The sequence below is a fragment of the Phascolarctos cinereus genome, unplaced genomic scaffold, assembly GCF_003287225.1.
Source record: "Phascolarctos cinereus isolate Bilbo 61053 unplaced genomic scaffold, phaCin_HiC Scaffold_1;HRSCAF=81, whole genome shotgun sequence".
NCBI classification, from domain to species: Eukaryota; Metazoa; Chordata; class Mammalia; order Diprotodontia; family Phascolarctidae; genus Phascolarctos; species Phascolarctos cinereus.
In genome coordinates this window covers 55,510,405-55,537,569 of record NW_027555514.1, presented here as the reverse complement: position 1 = coordinate 55,537,569, position 27,165 = coordinate 55,510,405, and the positions used below count along the sequence as shown (strand labels likewise).

At 37.4% G+C, this 27,165-nt stretch overlaps 1 protein-coding gene across 1 annotated transcript in view; it reads right to left on the bottom strand.

Moving 5' to 3' along the window:
• SLC39A12 (solute carrier family 39 member 12) overlaps positions 1–27,165 on the bottom strand; it is a 103,716-nt gene that overhangs the window by 46,751 nt on the left and 29,800 nt on the right. Inside the window, 2 exon segments of the mRNA XM_020966907.2 lie at positions 14,499–14,670; positions 25,063–25,241. Coding sequence (XP_020822566.1) covers positions 14,499–14,670; positions 25,063–25,241 — 351 coding nt within the window.

Sequence of the window (27,165 nt, the reverse complement as noted above, 5' to 3'; positions counted from 1 at the left end):
AGAAGATGTTCCCTGCTCTCAAAAAAAGAAGATGAAAAGGGGATTTGAAGAGAGGGAGAGTTTTGAACATGGGGGCATAATAATGTCCTTCATTTAGGTGAAAAATAGTGTCTGCTCTAGACTCTCCCAAATGTCCACTCTGTCCTCTCCAAGGAGAGTAATAAGGAGGTGTTTCAGAACTGATTTGATCTTTCAGGGAGTTAAGTTTCTAGAAATTTTGGACAAGTCCAGAGCAGTGGCCAGATGAGAAGTTATATGGTATGTCTAGCTTGGCCTCCTTAAATAGGGGATCTGAAAGGAGCTCACAGATGTCCACCCTCTACCCTTTCCAGTCAGAGGGAGGAAGGAGCCTAAGAGTCAAATGTTTTCTAAAGACATGGGGTGATGTCTTATCTTCTCAGGAAGAATCAACAGTGACATTTCAACCTTACTTTGGGGAAGTCACATAAGTCTCCAAAGGAATATATTATTAATGTTTATATTATCTAATAACAGTTGATGGCAAGCAGAACATTCTGGAACACTCCAGAAAGTTCTATGATGAAGGTAAGGTGAGAAATGGAAAGCAAGTAGCCTGTGAAGAAGTTGAGGTTTTTCTTTGTTATCGTTAATGAGCTGACACAGGTTCTCCCTCAGTAAAAGAGCATGAAAAGGTAAGAAATTCCTTCTGAAGAAGGAAAGCTCTAAAGAGCAAGAATTTTGAGGAGACAAATCTGGTAATGCTGAATAATGTATTAGCTTAAGAAAGCCTTGGGATCCTGCTGGAGTGTGGGAAAGATAGGAGAAAAAACCCAGGAGACTGGGGTTACCAAAAGCACAAAACCAAAAAAATTGATCGGTGAGCTGCTTTTTAAAAACTTGGGATGTTTCATTCACAAGGGAGATTTGGATGAGTCAATGGCCAAAGCCTACAGAAGACCAAGAAGCAATGTTTCAGACAAGAGGTAAGATGACTGAAAAGAATTTAGAAAGAGTTATGTAGTATGGGTCAGGCAGAACAGGATTTTTCTCAGCAACAACCTAGAGAACATTTGCCTTGATTGCAAGGTTTTAATCTTTGCCCACAGGCAAGAATTTCCAGGTGCTACTCTCCAGGGAAGGAGATTTTCTCCAAAGTGGTGAACCTTCTGGAAGGGTGGGGAGGATTTGGTGGGGTTGGTGAGAGGTTTTCTATTGATATATACATTCTGTTTTATAGGTACTGGATGACTAACAGATTGCAGTTAAGGAAAATTGGCTAAATTCATCCCTGTGGGACACTGCCTCTGCTTGTATTTGTGTAAAGGATTTGGTATAGTCCCTTAAGCAAATGGTTACTAGGAATGATTTTAGAGTTCAGTATTAAATCTGAATGTGTGTGTGTGTGTGTGTGTGTGTGTGTGTGTGTGTATTTAAATGTATATGTACTAGTGTGTCAGAGTTGATTTGGTTTGGGATAAGTTTGGTGTCTTTCTTTAGCAATGGAAAAGTGGGAATGGAATGGGAAGCTAGAAATTACCTAAAATTTCTGACTCTACAATTGAGGGATTGGGTGAATGCTGACATTTTTAGTGGAGGAAAAACAAAACAAAGGGCTTCATGAATTTAGATCTGTATTTAATTGGGGAAAGGACTTATTTGAATTGGGAGATCGTTTGTCTTCTGAATTAACGAATTGGGTTTTGGATAAGAAAATGTTAGCTGACTTACCTTCTTAAAACTGTCCAGCATAGGACAGTATGTTTCAGACTCTAAATTAATTTATTATAGGGCTACTTAATCAGTATGTGAGTTTCTCTGCATTACAAATTTCTGTCTGAAAAGAAGACCAAGGAATAAGTAGCTAAATGATGCTTTGAGATGGGAGCATGAGCTGGCAAATGACTTCAGACTGAATATTTTTTCTATATTTTGCATTTTGGTAAAATTAATCAGAATTGTGTGTGTGTGTGTGCGTGTGCGCGCGCGTGCACAATGTGGTTAAATTGATCTGGTGGGTTGCAAATTATAATGTCATGGAAAATAAGCTTTTATATAATTCTGACTATATCTCTTTTACTATTTGAGATGAAATTAGTAGCCTATTTGATTTTCATTTATAGGAAAAGAGGCTTCCACCTATGCCGAGGTGGTACACATTGAATTTGATTCAATTTTCTGTAATGATTTTTGAAAGCAATCACTATAGAATACCAACATTCAGAGCTGTAGGCATGGGGTATTTCATCCATATGAATAATTTGGATATGCATTCAAGTTAATCTGATTAGACTATCATTGGTAGTAATAAATTTTTATTTTTATTCTTTGAATTTTAATTAGGGCTAATGAGTGGATATGAGCAGGCCACAACATACAACCAACAAGGAATTCTGAAAATGAGGAAGACGAGGAGTAGAAGATATTGACCAGGAACTAAATGATAGAAGAAAAGATAGGTTGGAGTGGGTATGGGAGAATAGGTGGAGAGTCAAAATGCTCTCCTGGCATCCAGGAGATGGCAAAGAAGTCGTCCAATACATTAGGTGGACATCCTGAAATGAACTTATAGGATGAAATGGACCAAAGTTACAGAAGATGACTTGGCATGGATGGATTGAGATCTACTTCACTGAAGGGAATATGTAGATCAATGAGATTGTATTTGTTTGAATATTAACAACATTGGTGACATCCAGTATCTCTTTCTAAAACTGGAGAGTGGAATCCTGTTTGAACATTTGAATGCAATGATTCTGAAAAAAGTATTACAGTAACACTACAGACTTTGGAAAACTGGTTTTAACTAACAGAGATCATGTAGGAGTACATTCTCATTTTCTCCACTTGTCCCTTTTTGAGTGCAGACAATATTAAGGGGGTGGATAGTTTTAGAAAAGTCTGATGTTGGTAACTGAAGATCGAGGGACTATTAAGTCAAAATTGGGTCTGAATTGGATTGGATAGATAAACTAGATTTGAGGACCAGATTCCCAAATTAGGAAATGTTAAGGTGATTGATGTTGGATTGTGAGCAGCTATAGCCATCCCTTTTATTTTTAGATTTGTGTGTTATCTTTTGCCACTAATTGATATGTTGAGGTTGGACTTTGGGATACACAAGTCCCCTTGAACTTTTTAAGATGGAAGATATGAGAAATGAAAGCAAGACATTGCATTCCATTTTGGAAGCCAAAGGGCCCTGACCTTAAAAGTGACACACAAAAATGAAGAGGGACTCTAGATACTATCAGTTCCCGAAGAATGAGAAGGCTGCGGCTGCTGGAGAAGAAAGAACATGGGATTCTGTCTAAAGGACTCCTTCAGACTGGAGACCATTGCGTCATACCATTTGGACCCCCACATTTAGAATAGTGTTAACAGAGAATTATCTCAATAAGAGGATAATAATGGGGCAGCTAGGTGACGCAGTGGATAGGGCACTGGCCTTGAATTCAGGAGGACCTGAGTTCAAATCTGACCTCAGACCAAACACTTGACACTTACTAGCTGTGTGACCCTGGGCAAGTCACTTAACCCCAATTGCCTTAAAAAAAAGAAAGAGAATGAGAACGAAGTAGGCATTCATCTGCTTAGCTAAATATGGCAATATGTATTTCATTATTCACTTTTATTTATTTCATTTTCATTTCAATTTCATTTCACTTATTTCATTATTCATTTTCTATTGACACCATATTCCTCCACAGCTAATTTGAATAGGGTGGAGTGCAAAACATACTCCTCAACCATTCATCTCTGGACAGACAAGACAGACAAGGAGAGATATTGGAATAAGAAGGTTATTTTCTGGCAGTAATAAAGTTGGAGTTCCTCGATTAAAAACTGACTTGACCTTTAACAGGGCACAGGACCATTCAATGGCCCTTAAATCTGGCTTACAGTACACAGGCTACATGAGTATCTTTCAAGGCAGGCCCAAGTGGACACAGGCTACTTGTCAACTTCCACACTATTTTCAGAAATGTTGTATCAATGTATTTTATCAAAATTATCCATTGATGCAATTTGGTTAAAGGTAGAAGAGTGTTGGGATATAATACGAAACTTGGGGATGTCATGTCATGTCATAGCATGTCATGTAATTTGATATGATGTTATCTGGGCTATTATGTACCATGTTGTAGTTTTTGTGTTACATGTTCTAGGATAACATTATATTGTTGCATGGTATTTTGTATACAAGGTTATATTATGATGTTATGCTTTATGTTATCTTATATTGTGAATTATGTTAGAGGTGTTATTTTATATATTACATGTTGCTTGTTCTTCATTCTCAAAGAGGACCATGACATCAGGGAGGTGATGCCATGACATGCGAGTTAATTGGATTTAAGTGAGGGAGGGCTGTGCAAAATCAACAGCCTCACTTTCTCCTCCACAGCCATCTGGGTCCAGTGGCAACTTATAGATCAGGGCAACTAGAGAAGGCCCAGGATACAGTGGGGGACCTTGGCCTTTCCAAGGCAAGGTCTTTAACAGGTCTCAGTTTGATTGAGGCAACACCCATTCAGTGATTAAGGTTTAATAAGAAATGAGGCCAAGAATGGCCTCTTTACCTAGTTAAAAAAAATCGTTATGGGGGGGAAGACCCTCAGGGTTTCTGATCAAAAGAGAAACAATTGCTATTTACATTCATTCTGAGCCAATCAGGGCCCAAACAATGTCCATGTAGGGCTTGATCTGGGACCTATTGTTGGCCAATTAATGAGAGCCAGAGTGATTTGAGGTTAAGGCTGGTCTTTAAGAGTAAAAAAATATTGCATGTATGCTATTTGTCGTATTAATTCATGTTATATTTTATGTTTATTGCAAGGTGACAGCATGGCCTGGTTAATAAAAGTCTGGCTTCGGAGTCAAGAAGACTGTGTTCAAGTCTCACTTCTGCTGCATAGTGATTTAGGGCAAATTACTTTAGTTCTCAGGGATACCAATCAATTACCTTAAACTCAAATTTCTGGAATAGGGACTGATCTGCATTGATAAAAGGATTTCCTCACTGTAAGTTCCCTACCTTGTTGAAATCACAGGTCAGAACTTCTAAAATAACAGAAGTTTCATGGGATGTTAAGATGTGTTGTGTGCTATATGCTTTTAGATTCATTTGTTATAATGTGCCATGCTTTATATAATTTCATATTATATACTATATATGCCTTGTGTGATATAGCTGATAGTATTTAATTTTATGCTATGCTATAGGTTATAGATTACATGTTATATATTATGTCATGGGCTGTATTATATGGTATATGATTATATGTGTGTATATACATATACAAACACACATGATATATTACATGTGGATGTATCTATACTATACATATGTGCACAAGATATGTGCTATGTCATATTTACATGTTTGGTTATGGATACTCCTATGTTGTGTGCTATATAATGTCATGATTTGTGCCAAGTTTTATATTGCCTACTATGTTATAATGTAAAGTTTTGTTTTGTTTTATGTTGCATACATGTTACAATGTCTACTGAATAATTATGATTACAATTATTATTGGCAATATGTGTTATCATCTATAATTTATGTTGCATCCTGTTGTATGTTACATATGTGTTTTGTTTTAGGTTATGCTATACAACGTGCTTTATGTTAAATGTTATGCTTTATGCTAAGACATGATATTTAGCTGGTGTTTTATTCACGCTATAGCTAGTGTGATATGTTACATGTTATATGACTGTGGTATACATGTGATAATATATTGCACGCTCACTTGTATTGTCCAATTGTTACATAACATGTTTTATATTATGTATTGTTATATATGTTATACTACATGTTTTATGTTCTATTATATTACTATGTTATATATGATGTGAAGTATATTTTTCTTATCTTGTATGCTATAAATCCTTTCAAAGTATGTTTTATGTAATGTGTGCATGTTGCATATGCTACGGTATATATTTTTATTATACTGTATCTTATGCCAGATATTATATAATATTTTATACTTATATTAGCTTGTATGTTATATATGAGATTTTTATAATTCATGTTTTATGTTACATCATATTTGTGATATATGTAGCATAGTATGCTATGTTGTATATTATATTGCTATGGTGTATTATGTCATTGTATACCTTATATTTCTATAATTGATTTATTTATGTCACAGTGTGTTAAGAAGATATGCTCATGAGAAAATACAGGAACCAGAGAGAATAATCATAGTTGTAATAAATAGCTAGCACTTATATAATGTCTGCTATGTGCTAGGAACCATGCTAAGTGCTTTATCAATATTATCTAATTTGATTCTCACAACTCTTGGAGGTAAGTGCATGGGGAAAAAATATGTGAGTGAAAGTCAATGGAGGTTGAGACAGGAGCAATATTTCTATATAAGGATACTAGAGCCCACTTGAATAGCAAGAAGGCAAATATAAAAAAAAATTAGCAAAAAGATTCCAGATCTAATACAGAATTGTACTCTATTGGTGACGAGGGACTTTAATTATACAGAAATCTGTTCATGTTCTCTTTCTGCCAAAAGCAGAGTGACTAATAATTTCCTTGCTTTCCTTAATAATATCATCCTAAAATGGTAGAGGAAAAAACAGTTGAAGGAGGAGATTCTTTTACTGTCTGTTTCTTATCAACAGGATTGCTAAGGTGGAAAGGACAGGAAGCTTGGTGGGGACAAGTGACCATTTCATTTTAGAATTTGTGAAAGAGGAGAGAGAAATAGGGAATATTTTAATGGGCTTTTTCAGAGACCAGATTTTAAATGGTTCAAAGCAGGTATTAGTAGGATTTCGTGGATTTAAATTCAATAGAAGTCAATCTAATACAGATAAGAAACTTTCACGAATGAAATTCTTTGAAAGCTTCAAGAACAGGAGGTTTGTCTGAAAATACTGATGTTGATGCATACATCAACCTATTTATACTCTTCTTTTGGAGGGTACAGACAATCAGGGTTAAGTGACTTGCCCAGAGTCACACAGCTACTGAGTTTTGAGGCCAGATTTGAACTCAGGTCCACCTGACTCCGTGCTTTATCCATTGTGCCACCTAGCTGCCCCTTATACTTTTAAAAACATTCAGAAGATAGAAGCAAAGGAGGGTAACAGAGGATGGATTTAAAGGCACAGTGGTCCTGCAAGAATGATCTCAGGAATGCTAAACCTCAGAATTAGGTGAACTTGGCCAGAAATCTAAGGACCACCAAATTGATTTTTTAAAGCTTTATTGATTAAAAAAAAGGCATCAGTCTGCTATTTGGGATAGATGGGATGATGATAACTGATAGTAGAGAGAAGACAGAGATGCCCAATATTTATTTTGCTTCTATTGTTTTCCAGCAAAGGAAAATATCTTTGACCAGAAAGGCAAGGAAAAAATTACAAACAAGGAATTGACACTTAGGATAAGTTGAGATATAGTAAAATATAACCTAATTTCCCTAGATTTGTTAAAGTCATTGGGGTTTATATGGTATACATGCATACTAGAAGAAATGGTATGTGTGTTTGCTGAGCTACTAATAGTAACTTTGGGGAAAAAATAGGGAGAAGTTTAACTTTTTTAAGGCAGGGTTACTAAACTAGCCAAGTATAAGAATGACATAACTATAATTTACCTAGATTTTAGTAAAACATTTTATTAAGCCTCATTTTATTTTTGTGGAAAAGATAGTTATGGGCTAGACAACTGTACAATTGGGTGGATTCACTTCTGGTTGAACAGTCAATTCCAAAGAGTGGCTGTGAATGATTCAATGTCAGCTTGGAATTAGATGTACAGTGTAGTGTCTCAATAATTTTTGTTTGTTTCTGTGCTATTCAGCATTTTATCAATTACTTAACTAAAGCCATAAATGGTATACTGATCCAATTTCAGACCCCACAGTTCTGACCAAAACAACAAATGACAGAATCAGGGTTCAAAAACTTCATAACAGGATAGGCTATTTCAGCCAAATCAAATAATATGAAATATAATAGGGATAAATGTAAAATCTTACCTTTGGGTTCAAACGATCAATTTCATAAGTACAAGATGGGGATCATACAATAGTTATATATGTCCCATGTTTTTATAATGTATTATGTTATGTATTATATGGTCGGATATATGGTATGTTGTTTATGCATTATACACTATATTTAACATATTACGTGTGATATTTGCATTAGGATAATGTTCTGTTATGCTCCTTTATGCCATTAGTTGCATGTCTCATGTTGGCTTCTTTGTTAGGCATTACAGTTTGCCTCATTATATGTTGTGTCTTATGTGGTTCAATTCAACCAGGATACATGCATTATATTTTCTACTACATACTTTATGGCATATTATAAGTTGTTCTCTGATGTCATATGCTTCATTTTGTGTTATGTTATGATGTGGTTTATCTTACATGCTGTACATTATATGCTATGATGCTTTGTAAAGATATTATCTGGTATGACTAAATTTTTATAGTCAAACATATTACCAGCCCCTTTTCTGTGATTAATCAGGGTTTGGTCTTTCAAGGACCAACACTTCACTCATATCTTCACGTTTTATGTGATTATGTATTATATGTTAAATGTGTTATATCTGATGTCATGCATTTAATATTTCTTGAATTACATTTTTTTGGGGTATGTGAATGTTTTATATATGCTGCTAAATGTTTAACAACCGGCTCTGGAGGGGGGGAAATACCCACAACACACTTTTAAGTATAATTTGTATTATCAAAATTTTCTCCACCGCTTTAAGTCTAGTCACTCAACAAAACAATAAATCAGGCCCTGATTTACATCATTTGTTCATTTTTGAGGTGTAAATGTTCATACCGAAAATTTAACAATCAGTTCTTGGAGCTGCTACCAGCAGACTTCCTCAACATGCAATGTGTAATCGCATTTTTAAGCCTCCCAGGAGCACCATGAGAGATCACAGAGAGACTTGAGGAAACTAGGGGATAGATACATATATTTCCCCAAGTTCTCATATTTTCTCTATCTTTGCCTTCAGAGAGATTTCTGGCAAGAGGTAGGGATTTCCCCCCTCCCCCACAGTTGAGGCAATGGAGGAAGAAGAATCCAACTTTGAGAGTCCCTGCTTTTCCTGACATGAAGCAGGAAGTGGACCAATGGCACAATGCCTCTGTTGCAGCAAGCAGGAGAAAGTGGGATGTGAACCAAAATCTCTTTGGAAAGCCACTCATGGAAGTGGGACAGACTGAGACATCATTCATGTGGCGTGAGCCAGATTAGAGCAGAATTGGAGAGAGCCAGGAAAAAACAGAGCGGCAGGAAGAAGTAGAGAGCAGCCAACCCCCGTATGACAGCTGGTCTTTGGGAGATCAAAAGGAATTCCACGCCATAATTACTTGTCCCCCTTATTTCCTCAGAACACTTGTTGAGGAAGAACTTAATGAATATTTGAACCTGCCCAATGACATTCCTTTCCTTTCACATCAGACAGAGCAGGAGGAAGGATGCAGAGAAGGAAAATCAACACAGGCTGTTATTGGAAGCGCTGTTTGATTGTTCACTGGCGTTTCCTACGGTATCCATTGAATTAATGACATGGCCAGTAAAAAAAAAAAAAGAGCTATTGAATCTTATGAGTTTGAGGGAGAATTATGATTGGAAGAGGGAATGAAGCCTACTAGTACATAGGATGGTGGTCCACATGAATTGAAAAGAGCACTATTTTATATTTTGGGTAATTCTGAGTATATTTCAAACCATGCCTTCTAGACTCCCACTGAACCTTGACATAGTTTTGTGACTAGCCAGCTAAGAAAATGGAACTGCATAGGATAATGATAGTGGGCATGGGGTAAAGGTGAGGCTTAGTTACTTATGAGGAGCTACAGCATCTTTTGATGGCAAAACAATATAGCACACACCCTTCCTCTGATCACGTGATGCCGGCTCTCTTTTGACCAGCAGAAAACAATGGAAGAAGTCAGGTGTTAACTCATGAATTATATAATATAATTATAATGTATAATTAATATAATTAAAAATCTATTGATTTTAATTATACTTAATTTTCAATTTATATTATATGTAATATAATTAATATTAATATATTAATTGTGTATAAATATTAAAATAATTAAATGCATTCATTAATATGCATACATTTTAACATCTAGCTAAATGTGTTCTATTTCATGCTATATATAATATTTTATTTTGAGTTTTGCATTATGTTTTTTGTATATAGTGATATGTCATATACGTATTTGGATGTATTGCATTCTATTATGTTGGATGTGTTCTATATCATGTCACGTGATAAGATATTTTATGTGATAGGGTAAGGCATGTGGTGATATGGCATAAAATGCAAGATATGATGGTGTTTATAATGTGGTAAGACTGATAAAATAGTTGGCTGTGAGTTAACTATTCCAAAATGTAGGCAAAGGCTGGGGTAGAGTTAAACAGAATGTAAGCATGTTCTTCCAGTGAGGAATTGGAATTATTCTTCGGCTTGCTGAGACAGTCTCCATCAGCCTGACTTCTTATCTTCCGAGAGTCTAAATGACTATATCCTTAGGGCCATAATTAGGGAGGACCTGAGAGCTGGCCTCTTGGCATAACTATGAGGGTGATATTCCCCTGAGCGGACATCTACTAGGAGCTGATACGTGGAATATTTAGGAAAAGCCTGAAGGAATCGGTGAGCTGCTAGAACCCGTCATAAAAATGCTTGAGAATATATTTTATGGAGGCAACAATGAGTCTATGGACTAGATGTAGGGAAGATGAAGGCTAAATACATTACGGACTTTTGAATGCTTTTATATTAACTCCTAAGACTTCCTAAAATATTGTACATGCCAGAGAATTTCTTATTCTTTAAGAGATATAGTAATAATTTGGATTTATATGACCAAGGTTTATAATGTATGTGCCTCACAACACACAGCCCTGTGACATAGGTGAGGTTTACTATCCCCAGTTTACAGATGGGAAAACTGAGGTTTTGGGAGATAAAGTAGTTGGCCTATAGTCATGTGGGTAGACGGTTTTGGAGGCAGGATTCCAAACCAGATCTTATGATTCACGTCTGATCTTTCACCGTGCTATCAACAGACCCATATACTGTTGGATATCAGTTATCCAAATACAGCTTGACTATCAGGGATCCTACATTTTTTTTTATCTTAAACTGGTTTAACTTCTCTCAGCCAACATACTCCCGAGTTTCCTGCAAATTATGTCATTTAAAATGTAGATCACTCAGGGAATAAGCTTAAGGAAAACAAAACAGGAAGCTATAACTCGAAAATTATATAAAATTAGTTTCAAAGCCAAATTCAGATTTTTAGATTATTTACTATTTAAAAATGACATGTACTTCAATTACTACAGACAATTGAGAGTTAGTCTCATTTATGTCTGCCTAAGAAACAGCAGGAAGCTTGAGACAAATCGATTTGAAAACAGAGGTCAGGGAATCGTAAAGCTGAGTGCAACTCTAAGGTTCCTGCAGGTCAACATTTTTATCAAACGTTTGCAAATCTCTCGATAGTCAGCTGCCGTAATAGTTTATTCAGATGGAGTTCCTCTCACTGAAAAACTGGCCTTGTAAGTTTCTCTTGCTAGCAATGTCATTTTCATCACCCCTCTGCCTTTTCGGAAGGCCCTTTGCTGTATCAACTGCTGTTGCTGCACAACTTTGTGGATATCATCAACCAACAATTTCAGTATATGATTGTGGATTCTGAAAAGGCATTAGTTGAGTTATTAACAATGACATTAGGGTACTGTGAGGGTTACTAACCAGGGTTACACAATTTGCTGGCAGTCCCTACATAGCCAGTTTCGGTAATTTGCCAACTTGAAGATGAATCCCTCATATCTGACCTACCCATTAATTTTTTGACCAAACCTGAGCATCTACTTCCATTTAGTCTGGAAAATTGATTTTGCAATATTAACAGAATTTGACCACAGGATTCTTTCCTGGAAACTACATTTAATTTCTTGGAAACAACAATTTAGTGTAATGATTAGGGAACTAGTTACAATGTACTGCAAGGTACATTTTGAAACAATGGCCCATTGGGCCCCATTTAATGTAATGTTGCAAATTCCTATAATGTAGACAGGCAGCTTCAGGGCAAATATCTGTTTTCCTCAAGCAGCATGATGCGAAATTGTAAGTAATTTGGGGTAGTTTTCTTGTTGGATTTTTAGGGGGTGTAGGGAGACTTTCCTTTGGAAAATACCAGAGACAGGCAGGAAGAAAAATAAGATTTTCATAACCAATGAAGCCTTTGACCCTATCTTTTTGTTATTTTTCAATTGTTTCAGTAGTGTCCAACTCTTTGTGACCCCATTTGGGGTTTTCTTGGTAAAGATACTGGAGTGATTTGCCATTTCCTTCTCTAGCTCATTTTACAGATGAGGAAACTGAGGCAAACAGCATTAAGTGATTTGTCCAGTGTCACAAAGCTAGTAAGTGTCTGAGGCCGGATTTGAACTCAGGAAAAGGAGTCTTCCTGACTCCAGGTTCAGTGCTCTATCCACTGTGCCACCTAGCTGCCTCTTGACCCTAACTAACCTTTGTCCATTTGATGAATCTTTAAATGACCAGTTATTGAGCCATTTACCAATTCATCCTTAGTGTTCTGCCAGAGAGAGGAATGTGAATCAGGTCCTATTGCCAGAGACCATTTGTTTTGTCCTTAGTCTAATTTTATGTCATCTCACTTTTCTTTGGATGAATTGCATTGACATTTCAAGTAGATCATTGGGCATAAATCTAACCAGTTCACTATCAAGTACATTCAGAGATTCTTTTCTTCAAAGGATCTATGACGTCATCAAAGTGAGTATTCCCTTCACTGACATAAATCACAATCCTCCATGCCTTAGTCAATAGCTCCCAGACCTGCTATTGACAAAACAGTCTCTGGGCCGGTTGTCCATTTATATGAATCCCTTTCAATTTAGCTAAACTTTTCCTCAGAAAACAGACAATGTTCAAAACTTTCGAGCTTTTCCAACAATATCTGTCGGCACCTGTCCTGTACCGCCAAAGCCCCTCCCCACCATGTCATTTTTAGGCTGTGCTAAGGCCTCAGAAAAGGATTGTAGTGGAGGGTATATATTTGATGGAGAACATAAATGTGTGTGAATGTATGTATATGTAACCTGATTTCATAGTCGTAGGGAACTCTCATTGAGGAAGTTCCCTCTACCAATGCATATCAGCCTTTTGAGTCTAAATGACAATCGGAGACAGGACTCGAACCTAATTCTTACTGACTTGGAGACTGGCTCTCTATCTGCTGTGTCATTCTGCCTAATTACATAAGATTTCAGCATCATATAGATAAAAACATAGGTAGGGATAAGGACCAGAGTTGGAATTCTCTGTTGAGGAAACTCCTTCCACCAAAGCAGGTTCGCACATTTTCTTTAACCTCTAGCCTTAAAGAGTTACCTAGAATACTGAGAAATTAAGTGACCTGTCACATGTCCAGTAGGTGTCAGATGTAGGGTATGAACCTTGGTCTTCATTTGAGGATTACGGATGTAGAAAGGAATGCTATTGCAGGTCTGACTTATGGCAGATACCATGAGCTTGCCACGGTTCTAACCTCAATCCATAGTGTAGCACTGGAGATTTTTGAAATATCCCTAAATAGCCTTAATTTATGAAGAATTCAGACTATCAGAAGCACTGACTGGTATATTCATTGTTTGTTGTTGAGTCTTTTCAGTCATGTCTGACTGTCCATGACCCCATTTGGGGTTTTGTTGGCCAAGATACTGGAGTGGTTTGCCATTTCCTTCTCCAGCTCATTTGACAGATGAGGAACTGAGGAAATCAGGGTTAAGTGACTTGGCCAGGGTCACACAGCCAGTAAGTGTCCGAGGCCATATTTGAACTCAAGAACATGAGCCGTCTTGACTCCAGGACCAGCACTCTATCCACTGGGCCACCTAACTAACTGCTCATTGTTGTAGGAAATTATCAATTTGACTTGACCAATTTAATTTGCTACCAAAACTGGAGCTCTCCAGTAATGCAGTGCTTTTCTTTCCCATCTCCTACTTTGCTCCATGGAAAACTTGGGGTTACCATCTAATAAAGAAAAATAGATAAATAAAATACACTTTACTTTAAAAAATACCTTCTAGTCTTAAGTTAAAAGAATTTCTATTTTCTTGATACCTCTATGGCTGCCTTGCATTATTGGAAAGGATAGTTAATTTCTGCCGTTTTAAATATAAGATACTTTTATTTTAAACATAAGAAGGAAATCAAAATAAGTCAAAAGGGGAATTCAGTTCCCATCACTCTAGTTACTGGACCCTGATCAGGCACTTGGAGTTAGATGTGCCAAATCTCCCATCTGTACCACGTAGGATGAGTGTTCTTAAGTCCTGTGCTACAGAACGCCCTGTTCTTTTCTTTGAAGGTAGCTCATACTTGCAGTCTTTCGAGAGAATGAAATGTATACAAACCAAGTGAATTAGCACAGTATAAAACCACACAGTCAAGAGATACAACTCACTTTCTAGAGCTGTTGGTGGCAGCTTGGTTTGCTGGTATTTTGTGAGCTGGCAAGAGCAACTGAGTAGCTGTTGAATGATCGCTGGGCTGATTTGCTGGAAGTGCTCCTTAGAAATAGGAGAATGGCTGTTTGGTAAAAATATCTCCACAAGTTCCTTGGCAGAGAAGCAAGCCTAGGCAGGAAAATGTGTATTGTTATTAACCACACCATTGGAGCAAACTCAGTATGCATGTCCATTCTTTAAGAATGAATGAGAACTAAATGGAATTTTTTAAATGGAAAAAAATAAAGGTTATCAAACATACTTCTTAAAAACATATTTTCTGTGAACAAAGAGGATTCACTTTGTCCACTGGTCAAAATTTAACATATCATACTCATCATTGTAATTATTTCTGAACATTTTTTTTGTGCGACGTCCTCCTTTATTTTAGTGTTTTGCAATCATGCTTAATGAGATTCTGCACAGAAACCTCATGAAGTAGGTTAGAACGCTGGCCTCATTTCCTAAGCCGATGCTTTTGTTGTTGTTTTTCAGTGAGAATAGCTTTTTGGACCAATGGTCTCTAGAGATAAATGTACTCTAAACACAAGCTCTGAAGTAATAAGGGCATTGTCTCTAATTACCGACCTCTGGTATTCAGTCTTTAAAAGTAATATGAAATATCAAAAGCAGGGGAGGGGAATAATATCGAAGATGTTGCTATTGGTATAAATGAGTCTCAGCAAATATGTAATGTTAATTGTACTATTTTGTCCTGCAAAATGGCTGAAGAGTGGTCATTTCAGTCAAGACAGCATGTTGCCTTAAATAACTTACTTTGTAACTGAATTGATTGATTCCAACTAAATTGACTGGTTTATCTAGTTCTTTGCATGATGTAGACACAGTCAGATAGACATCAGCCATAGATAAACTATTAATAATAAGTTCAAGGGTAGAAAAACATAGTTGGGACCCCACATCATGAATTTCAGAAGCTTCCACTATACCTTGTTCAGTCAAATGAAAATTTTTAATGTATGTCTTTTATTTTTTAAAATTAATTAATATTTCCCCCTAGTTACATATAAAAACATTTTAAACATTCGTTTTTTAAATTTTGAGTCAAAAATTCTCTCCTACTTCTCATTCAGAAGGAAAGCAATTTGTTATAGGTTATACATGTGCAGTCATGCAAAATGTATTTCCATGTAAATCATGTTATGAAAGAAAAAAACAGACAAAAAGTACACCAAGAAAAATAAAGTTAAAAAGCATGCTTCAATCTTCATTCAGATTCCATCACTTCTTTCTCTGGAGATGCATAGCATTTCAATAAATCCTTCAGAATTGTCTTGGATTATTGTATTGCTGAGAATAGCTAAGTCATTCACAGTTAATCATCGTATAATATTGCTGTTATTGTATACAGTGTTCTCCTGGTTCTGCTCATTTCATTTTGCATCAGTTCATGTAAGTCTTTCCAGGTTTTTCTGAGAGCATCTTGCTCATCATTTCTTATAGCACCATGGTATTCCATCACAATCATATACCATAACTTGGTCATCTATTCCCCAATTGATGGGCATCCCCTCAATTTCCAATTCTTTGCCACCACTAAAAGGGGTACTATAAATATTTTTGTACACAAATGTTTTTTTTTCTTTTTGTTTTTTTTTTTTATCTCTTTGGGATACAGACCTAGTAGTGGTATTGCTGGGTCAAAGGGTATGCATGGCTTTAACAGCTCTTTGAGTATAATTCCAAACTGCTCTATAGAATAGCTGAATCAGCATGCAGCTCTACCAACAGTACAACAGTTTAGTGCATCTCAGGTTTCCCACATCCCCTTCAACATTTGTCATTTTCCTTTTTAACATATTAGCCAATCTGATAGGTATGGGGTAGTGCCCTGGAGTTGTTTTAATTGTATTTCTCTAATTAATAGTGATTTGGAACATTTTTTTTCACACGACTAGAATTAGCTTTGATTATTTCATATGAAAACTTCCTGTTCATATCCTTTGATCATTTATCAATTGAGGAATGGATCTTACTTTTATAAATTTGTCTCATTTCTCTATATATTTTAGAAATGAGGCCTTTATCAGTGAAACTTGCTATAAATTTTTCCCAGTTATGGTTACTGGGTATTTCCTTCCATCTTATTCCTCCCTACCTCATTTATCCTATTCTCTTTCCCCTTTTGCCCTGTTCATCCTCATAAGTGTTTTACTTCTGACTACCACCTTTCCCTCCTCTCTTCTATCAGCCCCCCACCTTCTTTCATTCCCTTTTGTCCCCCTCCACTATGATAGCTCTTTTGCACCTCCTCTATGTGGGGCAATTTATCCCATTCTACCTCTCCCTATCTCCTCTCCCAGTGCATTCTTCTTTCTCTCCCTTTAATTTTATTTTTTAGGTAATTGGCCCATTATATTCAACTCACATTTGTACCCTCTGTCTATGTAGACTCCTTCTAACTACCCTATATGAAAGTTCTTAGGAGTTACAAATATTTTTTCCATATAGGAATGTAAAGAGTTCAATTTTATTGATTCCCTTATTATTTCTCTTTCCTGTTTACCTCTTTACGCTTCTCTTGAGTCTTATTTTTGAAAGTCAAATTTTCTGTTCAGCTCTGGTCTTTTCATCAGAAATGCTTGAAAATCCTCTATTTCATTGAATATCCATTTTCCCCTGAAGGATTATACTCAGTTTTGCTGGGTATATGATTCTTGATTGTAATCCTAGCTCTTTTGCCCTCCATTCCTTTAATGTAGAAGCTGCTAAATTTTTGTGTTATCCTAACTGTGGCTCCACAATATCAGAATGGTTTCTTTGCAATATTTTTTCCTTGACGTAGGAGCTTTGGAATTTGGCTATAATATTCCTGGAAGTTTTCCTTTTGGGTCTATTTCAAAAGGTGATTGGTGGATTCTTTCCATTTTTATTTTATCCTCTAATTCTAGGATATCAGGCCAGTTTTCCTTAATAATTTCTTGAAAGATTATATCTAGACTCTTTTTTTTTATCATGGCTTTCAGGAAGTCCAAGAATTCTTAAATTATCTGTCCTTGATATATTTTCCAGGTCAGTTGTTTCTCCAATGAAATATTTCACATTTTCTTCTATTTTTTTTTCATTCTTTGGATTTTATTTTTTCTTAATGTCTCATGGAGTCATTATCTTCCACTTGCCCAATTCTAATTTTTAAGGAATTATTTTCTTTGGTTATGTTTTGTACCTCCTTTTCCATTTCACCAATTTTTAAAAGTTCTTTTCTTAAGTGAATTTTTGTATATCTGTTTTTCATTTGACCAGTTCTTCTTTTTAAGACATTCTTCTCTTCATTGAATTTTTGTGCTTCTTTTACTATTTGTCCCATTCTGGTTTTTTAAGTATTTTCTTCAGTATTTTTTATGCCTCCTTTTACCAAGTTGTTACTTTTTTCTTGATTTTCTTTCATCACTGTCATTTCTTTCCCCAATTTTTCCTCTACCTCTTTTATTTGATTTTATAATCTTTTTTTGAGCTCTTCCAGGAATTCTTTTTGGGCTTGTGACCAATTCACATTTTTATTTGAGGCTTTTTGCATAGCCATTTTAACTTTGTTGCATTCTTCTGAGTTTGTGTTTTGATTTTCCCTGTTAATAGTAACTTTTTATGATCAGGTTCTTTTTTTGATGTTTGCTCATTGTTCCTGCCTATTTCTTGACTTTTAAGTGGGTTGTGCTTCTGGGGTGCAGGACACACCGTCTCAATCTTCAGGATTTTTTTGTGCAACTGTTTTCAGAACTAATTCTGAGGACCTATAAGTTTTTAGTTCTTCCAAGGTGGTATGCTGTAAGGAGAGGTGTGTTTATTACTCCCCTGGCCTATGTTCTGGTCTGTGAGAAACCATAAGCACTCTTTTCAGCCATGGAAATGTGACCAGGGTCAGCCACAAGCTCTGGAGTGTTAGTCCTCCTCCTTCGCCTGAAACTGTGACTCAGGATGGGCAATGCAACAGATTCCTGCCCCCAAGTGCCAGCAAAAGGACCTCTGTAATCTCCTTCTGATCAGCTGTTTCACCCACTTACCATATGTGAGCTGAGAGATCTGGAAGCACTACTAGTTCAGTCACCCCCAAGGCCTGCTGTTGGTTTGTAGGAACACAGCCTGCACTGGCATAACCTATGGTGGACTGTGCTCCACTCTCACAGACTCCACACTCAACAGACCTTTCTACCCACCTTCTAAGTTGTCTTGCGATTGGAAAATTGTTTCACCTTGTTCTTTTGTGGGTTCTGCCACTCCAGAATTTCTTTTGAGGCATTATTTAAAGTTGTTTGGAGGGGAATTTGGGAGTCCCTGCCTTTTCTCAGCCATCTTGACCCTGCCCTCCAAGAGAAGATATTGAAAGTAGGTTCTCACTGACTTCAATGCTGGTTTATGATTGTCAGGCTGGCCTAACTTTTGTGAGATTTATTTTCCACTGTGTGGCAGAATACAGGAGAAAACCACCAAGTAAAGCTCCCAGAAGCTAGTGGTCTGGGCTTGACTCAGTGGTCTTAGGTTTCCATCTTATTTCCTTCTGTGCTTTGGAGTAGGATCCTGAAATGATGACCTTTGCAGCTCTGTTCTTCACTTGCAATAAAATAAGGTTTTAACATTGGTGGCTTGTTTGTCAAAATGCTAGTCTATGGGATAAAGATTGGTTCTATGATTTCATTGATACTGAGGACTCTCAGAGGAGGAAACTCCAAATGCAGGTCAATTCCTTCTCTGCTACATGTTTGTGTGTGTGTGTGTGTACACATATATACACATATGTTACACACATATACACACACATATAGAGAGAGAAAGGGAGAGAGAGAGAGAGAGAGAGAGAGAGAGAGAGAGAGAGGGAGAGAGAGACTGACTGACTTGAACTTATTTCTAATTGGTTACATGGCCAGCCTTTGCTTCTTTATGCTTTATTAGATTTACTTATTTTCTACAACAGAAAGACATTTCAATAAATCAATGAATTTCTCATCATAAGGTATTATAATGGTGAAACATTTGCTATTGTTTAGAAATGTGAAATTTCTTACCTAAAACTTTTGAGGCAAAAATAATGCAAAAAATAAAATGTGAAAAGTATCTTGCAATCACAAAGGCACTAACTTGGACTGAACTCTACATGAAATTCTCTTTTGCACCATCTGTTGCTAATGGAACATAAATGCATACTAAAAATAAAGATCAGGATAAAAATAAAAATGAGTGAAAACTTTCAATGATGAATCTTTTTAGATAAAATCTCCAAATGGAAAACGTCTAGCTAGTAAGGAAAGGAATGAAAAGGCAAATGGGAGCAGGAAGCCATGCATCTTTGCCTAGTGTACAGTTAAACAAAAATGTGGACCCTGAAAGTACTGCTGAGCTCCAGAATAACTTTCCTCACCAGAACACACCTTCTGTTCTGAGTCTTTCAACCCCTGATTTTTGTTTACTATGCTTGGGTCATTTAGGCTACTATTGTTTTCAATATCTCCTGACATCACTGATGTGAATGCCATTTGATGTCACCAGGATAAGTCATAATGCTTTGAACTGTAACAAAATAAAATAAACTGGCAACAACAAAGAGTAAAAATGTCCTTTGATAGATTACTCACTCATGCTGAGACATATCCTTCTCCATGAGCCGAAATGGAAACCAGTTCAGCTGCAACAGTTTAGTCAATAGATTGAATCTGTTATTACAGCGTCAGCCTCACTGTCTCCCTGAATGGGGGTATACTGCATTCATGTGGCCTTAGCAGCACCCACTTAAGGCAGGGACCCTGACAATGTCATTCATCCCAGTCATCTATTTAGAGCAAGGAGATGCATGGCCAAGATAAATGCCCCTCTTTGCCTCTTCTACTCCTTTTGCTCCCACTAACATATTCTTTTCTATCAATCCCACAGTGTCCAGTTCCTGTCCACATCAAAGCCAATACACCAACCCCATCCTAATTTTTGGCACCCTTTAATAACTTTTACTACCCTTCTGTGATTTTCCTCTAGTCCTGGTGGCACCTGAGTGTCCCTCCAAACACAGCCAGCACGGAAGTGTACCAGTTTTTTGCTATCTTGACTCAAATGCATCTTGTTATAATTGCTTTATTCCATAGGAACTTTTCCACTTTCCACGTGCTTCATCATGGCATGGAGAAGGTCCTGGCTTCACAAAGGCGATACCAGCAGAATGCCCACCTGATGACATATCTTTTTATGAGAAAACCAGCCTCGCTAAGTTTAGAGCCTCCCATCAATAGAAAGTTGATGACCACTGGTGGACGCTTTTTTGGTCATAGCAATTCATGAAAAGTATGGAAAGTTGTGATATACAGAGGAAGTTGGAATACACATATGGATAATAATAGCTAACAATTACATAGGATTTTAAGATTCATAAAGGGCCTGATACAAGGTGTCTCAAAAGTCAGAGTGCAGTTTAAAGCTTAAAAATTAGCACCAGGGACACTTTCTGGATCTGACTGTAATCAACCTACTGGTGAAATAGCTACATAACTATCTACTGGACTGTCCTGGTTGCATTTTCCATTCAGTATTAAACTTTAATAACTTAAAACTGCTCTTTGACTTTTGGGACACCCTATAGATGCTATCTCATTTGAGCTTCTGAACTGTTCTGTGAGAAGATATCGTCTGTACTATTATCTCCATTTACAGGGAGCTTAAATGACTTGCCCCTGGTTACACATTAGAGTCAGAAGCAAGACTCAAACCAAGGTCTTCCTGACTCTAAGACCAGCTCTCTGTTTATTGTATCAGACTACTTCTGAGCACTAGATGAAACCAGACCTCTTTGGAATACTGAATTTGAAGAATTCCATATGAAGTTCTCTATTCCATATGAAGTTTTATGAGAAACTTCAAAAGACGTGCATATGCCAGGCTTAGGTTTGCTGCTTTCTGTGTAAGACTTAAACCCTTACATCCTAATTCAAACTGGCAGGCTGCTCAGGGCTTGCCTCCTAACTCTAGACTTGGTCACAGAGTAGGTCAGAAGGGGCACCCAGAGGGTTACTCAGGCTACGGAGCAAAAGTGTTTGCATGTTCATGCCATGCCATGTGGAGATGTCACACTGACTACTCCGAGTCTGCCAGAGCATTGATGATAGGGACGATAAATCAGACGCCTCCCCGTCTCAATTCACTTATGTAAAACTAAGCAGATTTCGACTTTTTTTTTTCCTTCGTGCAATGAAGTTTTTAGATTTTGACCTGCTGACAGCAGGAAGAGATGGTTCTTAGCTTAGGCCCAGAGAACACAGGAGTGAAGAGGTTTTGTTTCAGTCTAGTCTATTGTTAATGAAATGGGGATGCTAGACTTTAAAAATTGAACCAGAAGGGGTAGCTACGAGGCGCAGTGGATAGAGCACTGGCCCCGAAATCAGGAGGACCTGAGTTCAAATCCAGCCTCACACCAAACACTTGACACTTACTAGCTGTGTGACCCAGGGCAAGTCACTTAACCCCAATCGCCAGAAGGAAAAAAATAAATAATCGAACCAGAGCATCTGCACGAGGGTCTGCCTGGTTGAAAGCACTGGGTGCTTATTTCACAGAGAAAGGTCTTGATCTCTGAGATTCATTTGTTGTTCAGCACATGCTGTTCACAGAATTTAGGCTTAGAAAATGTGTGCTTCTTCCTGTCGTTGGAAGGACCTGCTTGCTTAGCGACTTTTCCTTCCAAGTGGCATTAGCCTCTGATGTTAGATGCACTTCGTTACAGATCCCAAGTGGTCACAACACTCTCCTCCTCAAATTACCTCATGTTATTAACTCATTTGTATTAATGGCATATCCCACTCTCCTTCTACCCCCAGAAAGAATGTAAGCTCTCTGAGGGTTGGGATTGTTTTGTTTTTGTTTCTCCAGAGCTTAGCATGGTCCCTGGCACATAGTAGGTGCTTTATAAATGTTTTCTTAAACTACTGAATTGAATTGTTTAATATCAGTGTTTGTATTACCCAAAAAAGTTAGGGTTTTTTTCCTTAAAAATGAATGGATTTGCACAGAAAAAGCCTAGAGGAACTACATATGTATGTATGTATGTATGTATGTATGTATGTATGTATGTGTTTGTGTGTGAGTAAGCATAGCACATTGACTACAGAGCTGGCGTCAGAGCAGGATAGTTCTAGGTTCAAGTCTTGCCTTTGTCTACAGACTGGTTGCGTGAACCTGGGCAAATTACTTAATCTCTCAATGCTGTAGGCAGCTCTCTAAACTAATGGTAAAGAAGGTGCCAATGGGACTCAGTAAAGGAAATTCTTGGGGCTTTACACACCGATAAAATAACAGGTCTGGGCCAAATACGTATACTTGTAAATATGTACGTATGTATACATGCATGTATATCTATTCTCTAATACAATATATATAGAATCTCTAATTATATATATGTAATATATATGCATATATATGTGGACTTTCTTTAGAGTGTCTCATTCCTTAGAGACTCTCTAAACATTATGAAGTAACCACAGATCTCTATGCAAATGGGAAAGCCATCAAGCAAATTGTTTTTCACATTTGGTAGATGCAGGAAAGTCTTACAAACAAGAACATAGGGGCAGCTAGGTGGTGCAGTGGATACAGTACTGGCCCTGAAGTCAGGAGGACCTGAGTTCAAGTCTGACCTCAGACCAAATACTTGACACTTACCAGCTTTGTGCCCCTGGGCAAGTCACTTAACCCCAATTGCCTAAAAACAAACAAACAAACAAAAAACAAAAACAAAGAACGTAGAAAATCTTGCTAGAGCATCAAGTGCCTTATGTCTCCATATGGCAAAGCCCATTAGAATGAATGCCCTCTGTCTCTGCCCATGGCCCGCTAATATCATTGGACCACAAGGTCATAGTGCATTTGGCCCAAGTATCAACTGGACCCATTGTTCTTTCTATGCAATGGAGCTCACAGATGCCTCACTTCAGTACCTCATGGATCTTTCTTCCACTGATGTAGGTGGTGATAATTCTCAATATTCTAGAGCTGCTATGGCCAAAAAAATTTATCATCTTTTGGCCTAAGTGGTGATGAGCTTCTCCAAATTTACAGAGGCTACCCTCCCAACAATGGCCACAGTCCTGAACAAGGCCTTGACTGGGAGATTTTCCCAGGCTGGTAGGACCTACCAGAGCTTCAGTTCCACTAGCACGGCCTTCAAGAATCCAGGGTCACTTCCATGCACTGAGTAAGCAGCAGAGGAAGACTTTGGTGGAAGTCCAAACAGAAGTCTCCCTCTCACACAATGTATGAAGGAAGGCTAGCTGAATTCTCCCATAAGGATTATCTCTGAAGCATAATTGTATAGTAGAACAAGGATTCTTTCCCTGGGGTCCATGTTGTGGTGTTCTTATAAATTTTTAACAACTGGGTCTCAAAGAGTATACATACAAAAATTTTTAAATTTAATCTGCGTTATCATTTTCTCCATCACTTTCTTAAGTCTAGACCAGACCTGCACGACTTATGCCCTCACTGGGCACTTGCCAAAGGATTTCAGGGGCCGTGAAAAATGTAGGGTGGCCACTGTGCACTCTCCTGTTTGTCACATGGCCCACGGCAGCCAACCACTGTCAGTCTGTCCCTAGTCTAACCTATTCATGGCTGAAGAAGCTTACAAGTTGTGCAGGTCTGATCTAGACCACTAACAAAACAATACATCAAGCCCTGGTTTGTAGCATTTATTGATAGCTGAAGCATAAATACTCACACTGAAATTTTAACAATTGCCTTTCTGCATGGCACTAAACCCATTGACAGATTTCACGGGACCCGTGAAATTGGAGGGGGGGAAATTGCACTTTAATTTTCATTAGCATCAAACAGAAATACATCATTCTCTTCAATCATGAATTTGGGCAATAGATATTATGCTGGAAAGGGGTCCACAGGCTTAACCAGACTGCCAAAGGGGTCCATAATTCACAAAAGCTTAAGAGCTCCTGGACTAGAACCAAATCACTAAAAAATCAGATTTAAAGGAGAAATGTTTCATGCTGCTTTGGGGTCCATTAAAATTTCTGACTTACATCATACATTTTTAGAGTTGGAGGGGATGTTAGACATCATGTAGTCCTAACCTTTCATTTTACAGATGAGGAAAGTGAGACCCATAAAAGCAAAGTGATTTGCCCAAGGTCACATATAAATAGTACAAAGAAGAATTGCAATTCACATCCAGCTTTTCTGTCTCCAAATCCAGCATTCTTTCTACTGCCATATGCTGTGGCACAGATAATAACAAGTGCATATCTTGGCCCAAAGGAAAGGATAAGTGTACGTGATTTTTCCTAATAACTCAAATCTTACGTACATCTGCAGAGAGAAATCAGGTGGGGATAAGAAACCATTCTTATACTTTCCAAGACTGGTCAAGTGACCTTGTGAAATTTGTATCATTTTTCCCATGGAAGAAAATGTAATGACTACCTTTTAAATTTGCTTTCGCTTCCCTGGCCCTCTGACTTGTCCATGTAATTTCTGCTTATTGACAGTCACTGGGGATAAGAAGAACAAAGATGGTACCTGGTCCCAGGCTGCAGTATCGTCATTTGGGTCTCCATCCAGGCCAGCAGAAGCTGAAAGATTGAGAGAGGCCCAGTCTTGAGTGGTCAAGTTTCTCCATCTCCTTTTGTTCGGGAATGTTTGTTCTCTTTTGTTGCAGGGACTTTTGGTCCAAAGAACATTGAGAAGTTGGTCTATTTCTAGAAATGTTACAGAAAAACTGATGTCAGAGTAAAAGCATACTATTGTTGCTTTTAACCTATGGAAAGAAGATAGGGTGTATAATCATAGGGCCTGGGTTCAAATTCTGAACCCACTACCATGTCAATCTTGGACAAGCTACATCCTTTTCTGGGTTTCAATCTTTTCATCTATAATAATGAGAATGTTGGACTAGATTCACTCCTAAGGTACTGTCTAGCTTAAAATCCTATAATCCTATGATATTTTTGCTTTTATAGGTTGGTGACCACAGCTCAGGGGACATTTTATAAAGGAAATTTAGACACTAGTGAATATCACAAAGCTGTGAACCTAGGGGTAGGTGAGAGATCTCTGCTAGACCCAGCAGAGATTCTGAGATGATGGAATCACAGAACCTCAGAGTTGGAAGGGATCTCTAAAACCTTTGAGTCTACCCCACTCATACTCGATTAAGAATCTCCCTTTCAACATATAATTATAGTTTTAAAGAGTTGTTTGGGGGGCACTGAGAAGTTCAATTACTTGTCCAGTGTCCTAGAGTCAGTATGTATCTGAAGTAGGACTTGAAACTAGGTCTTACAAACTCCAAAGCCTAATCTTTATGCATTATGACATATCGCTTCTCATCCTCTGCTTAACTTCATGAGCATCCTATTTATGTGTTTATACAAATCATTAAAAAAAAAACATGTCAAACAACATGAGGTCAAGCAGATCTCCATGCAACACATTTCTAAGTTGATCTCTAACCATGTCAGCTCTTTGAGTCTGACTTTATACAATTCTGATAACTATGCAATTATATAGTCCAATGGTTCAGCAAACCACAGCCTGAGAACCAAATATGGTTTCCATTCTTAGTCTTTGGGCTGTAAAAAATAAGGAGCAGGCTGGGCCCTTGGGCCATAGTTTGCTGAGCTCTGATCTAGCCCATACCTTTCCACATGCTCTACTAAAATAATACGAGAGGTTATCTCCAACACTTCACTAAAACCTAGGTAAACTTCAGTTGCAGCATTCTCCTGATCAGTCTAGTTAACTTGTCAAAAAAAGAGAAGAAAATTATTCTGCCATGACATTTCTTGATAAAGCCATGCTTTGTACTCTTGTGATCACTGCTTCCTTTTCTAGATGTTCATTAACCATCCCTTTAATAATACATCCTAAGATTTAAAGCCAAGGTCATTGACCATCACTGGCAGACTTTATTCATTTTCATTTTTTAAAAATTAGGACATTAACCTTTCTCCATTTCTGCCATACCTTTTCTATTCTCCATAAACTTTTAAAGACCATTAGCAAATAGCCTAGCAATCACACTACTCTATTCTTTCAATAAAGGCACATAGCAACATACAACAACCTAGCCCTAAAGCATACCTACCAATGGTAGAAAATCAGAATACTTACATGGACCCTGCTTGACCATTGCTATTCTAAATGAATCACTATGAACATAGTGATAGCTACACCTAGGGATAAGGTGTTTTGCCAGTATACAGTCATCTAAATAGTATAAACTGGTGACAAGCATTTATAGGCAAGGCAATTTTGACCATTTGCAAATAAGCATATCTTTTTGTGAAAGAACAGATTTCCAAAAATTACTCATATTGAATATAACCAGAATAGCAAAATCTAGAGCCAGATCTTGTCTTCCTCAAACAATAGGTGTTTTGAGGCTGCAAAATTAATCAGCCTAGACATGTATAAATATCAATTGTCCAATCAACAGATATTAAATGATTCTCTCCTTGGAGCAGAGTTTTTTTCAAAAAAGCATGAACAAAGAAGGAAATGTTTTAAATTGTGCATCTCCACTGCTGGCTGGGAAAAGATAAGCAAAGTAAAATTAGTTTGTATTAGACCATCTTTGGGAAAATGAAAGTCAGGAATCATGAGCACATATTGAAGTCATGT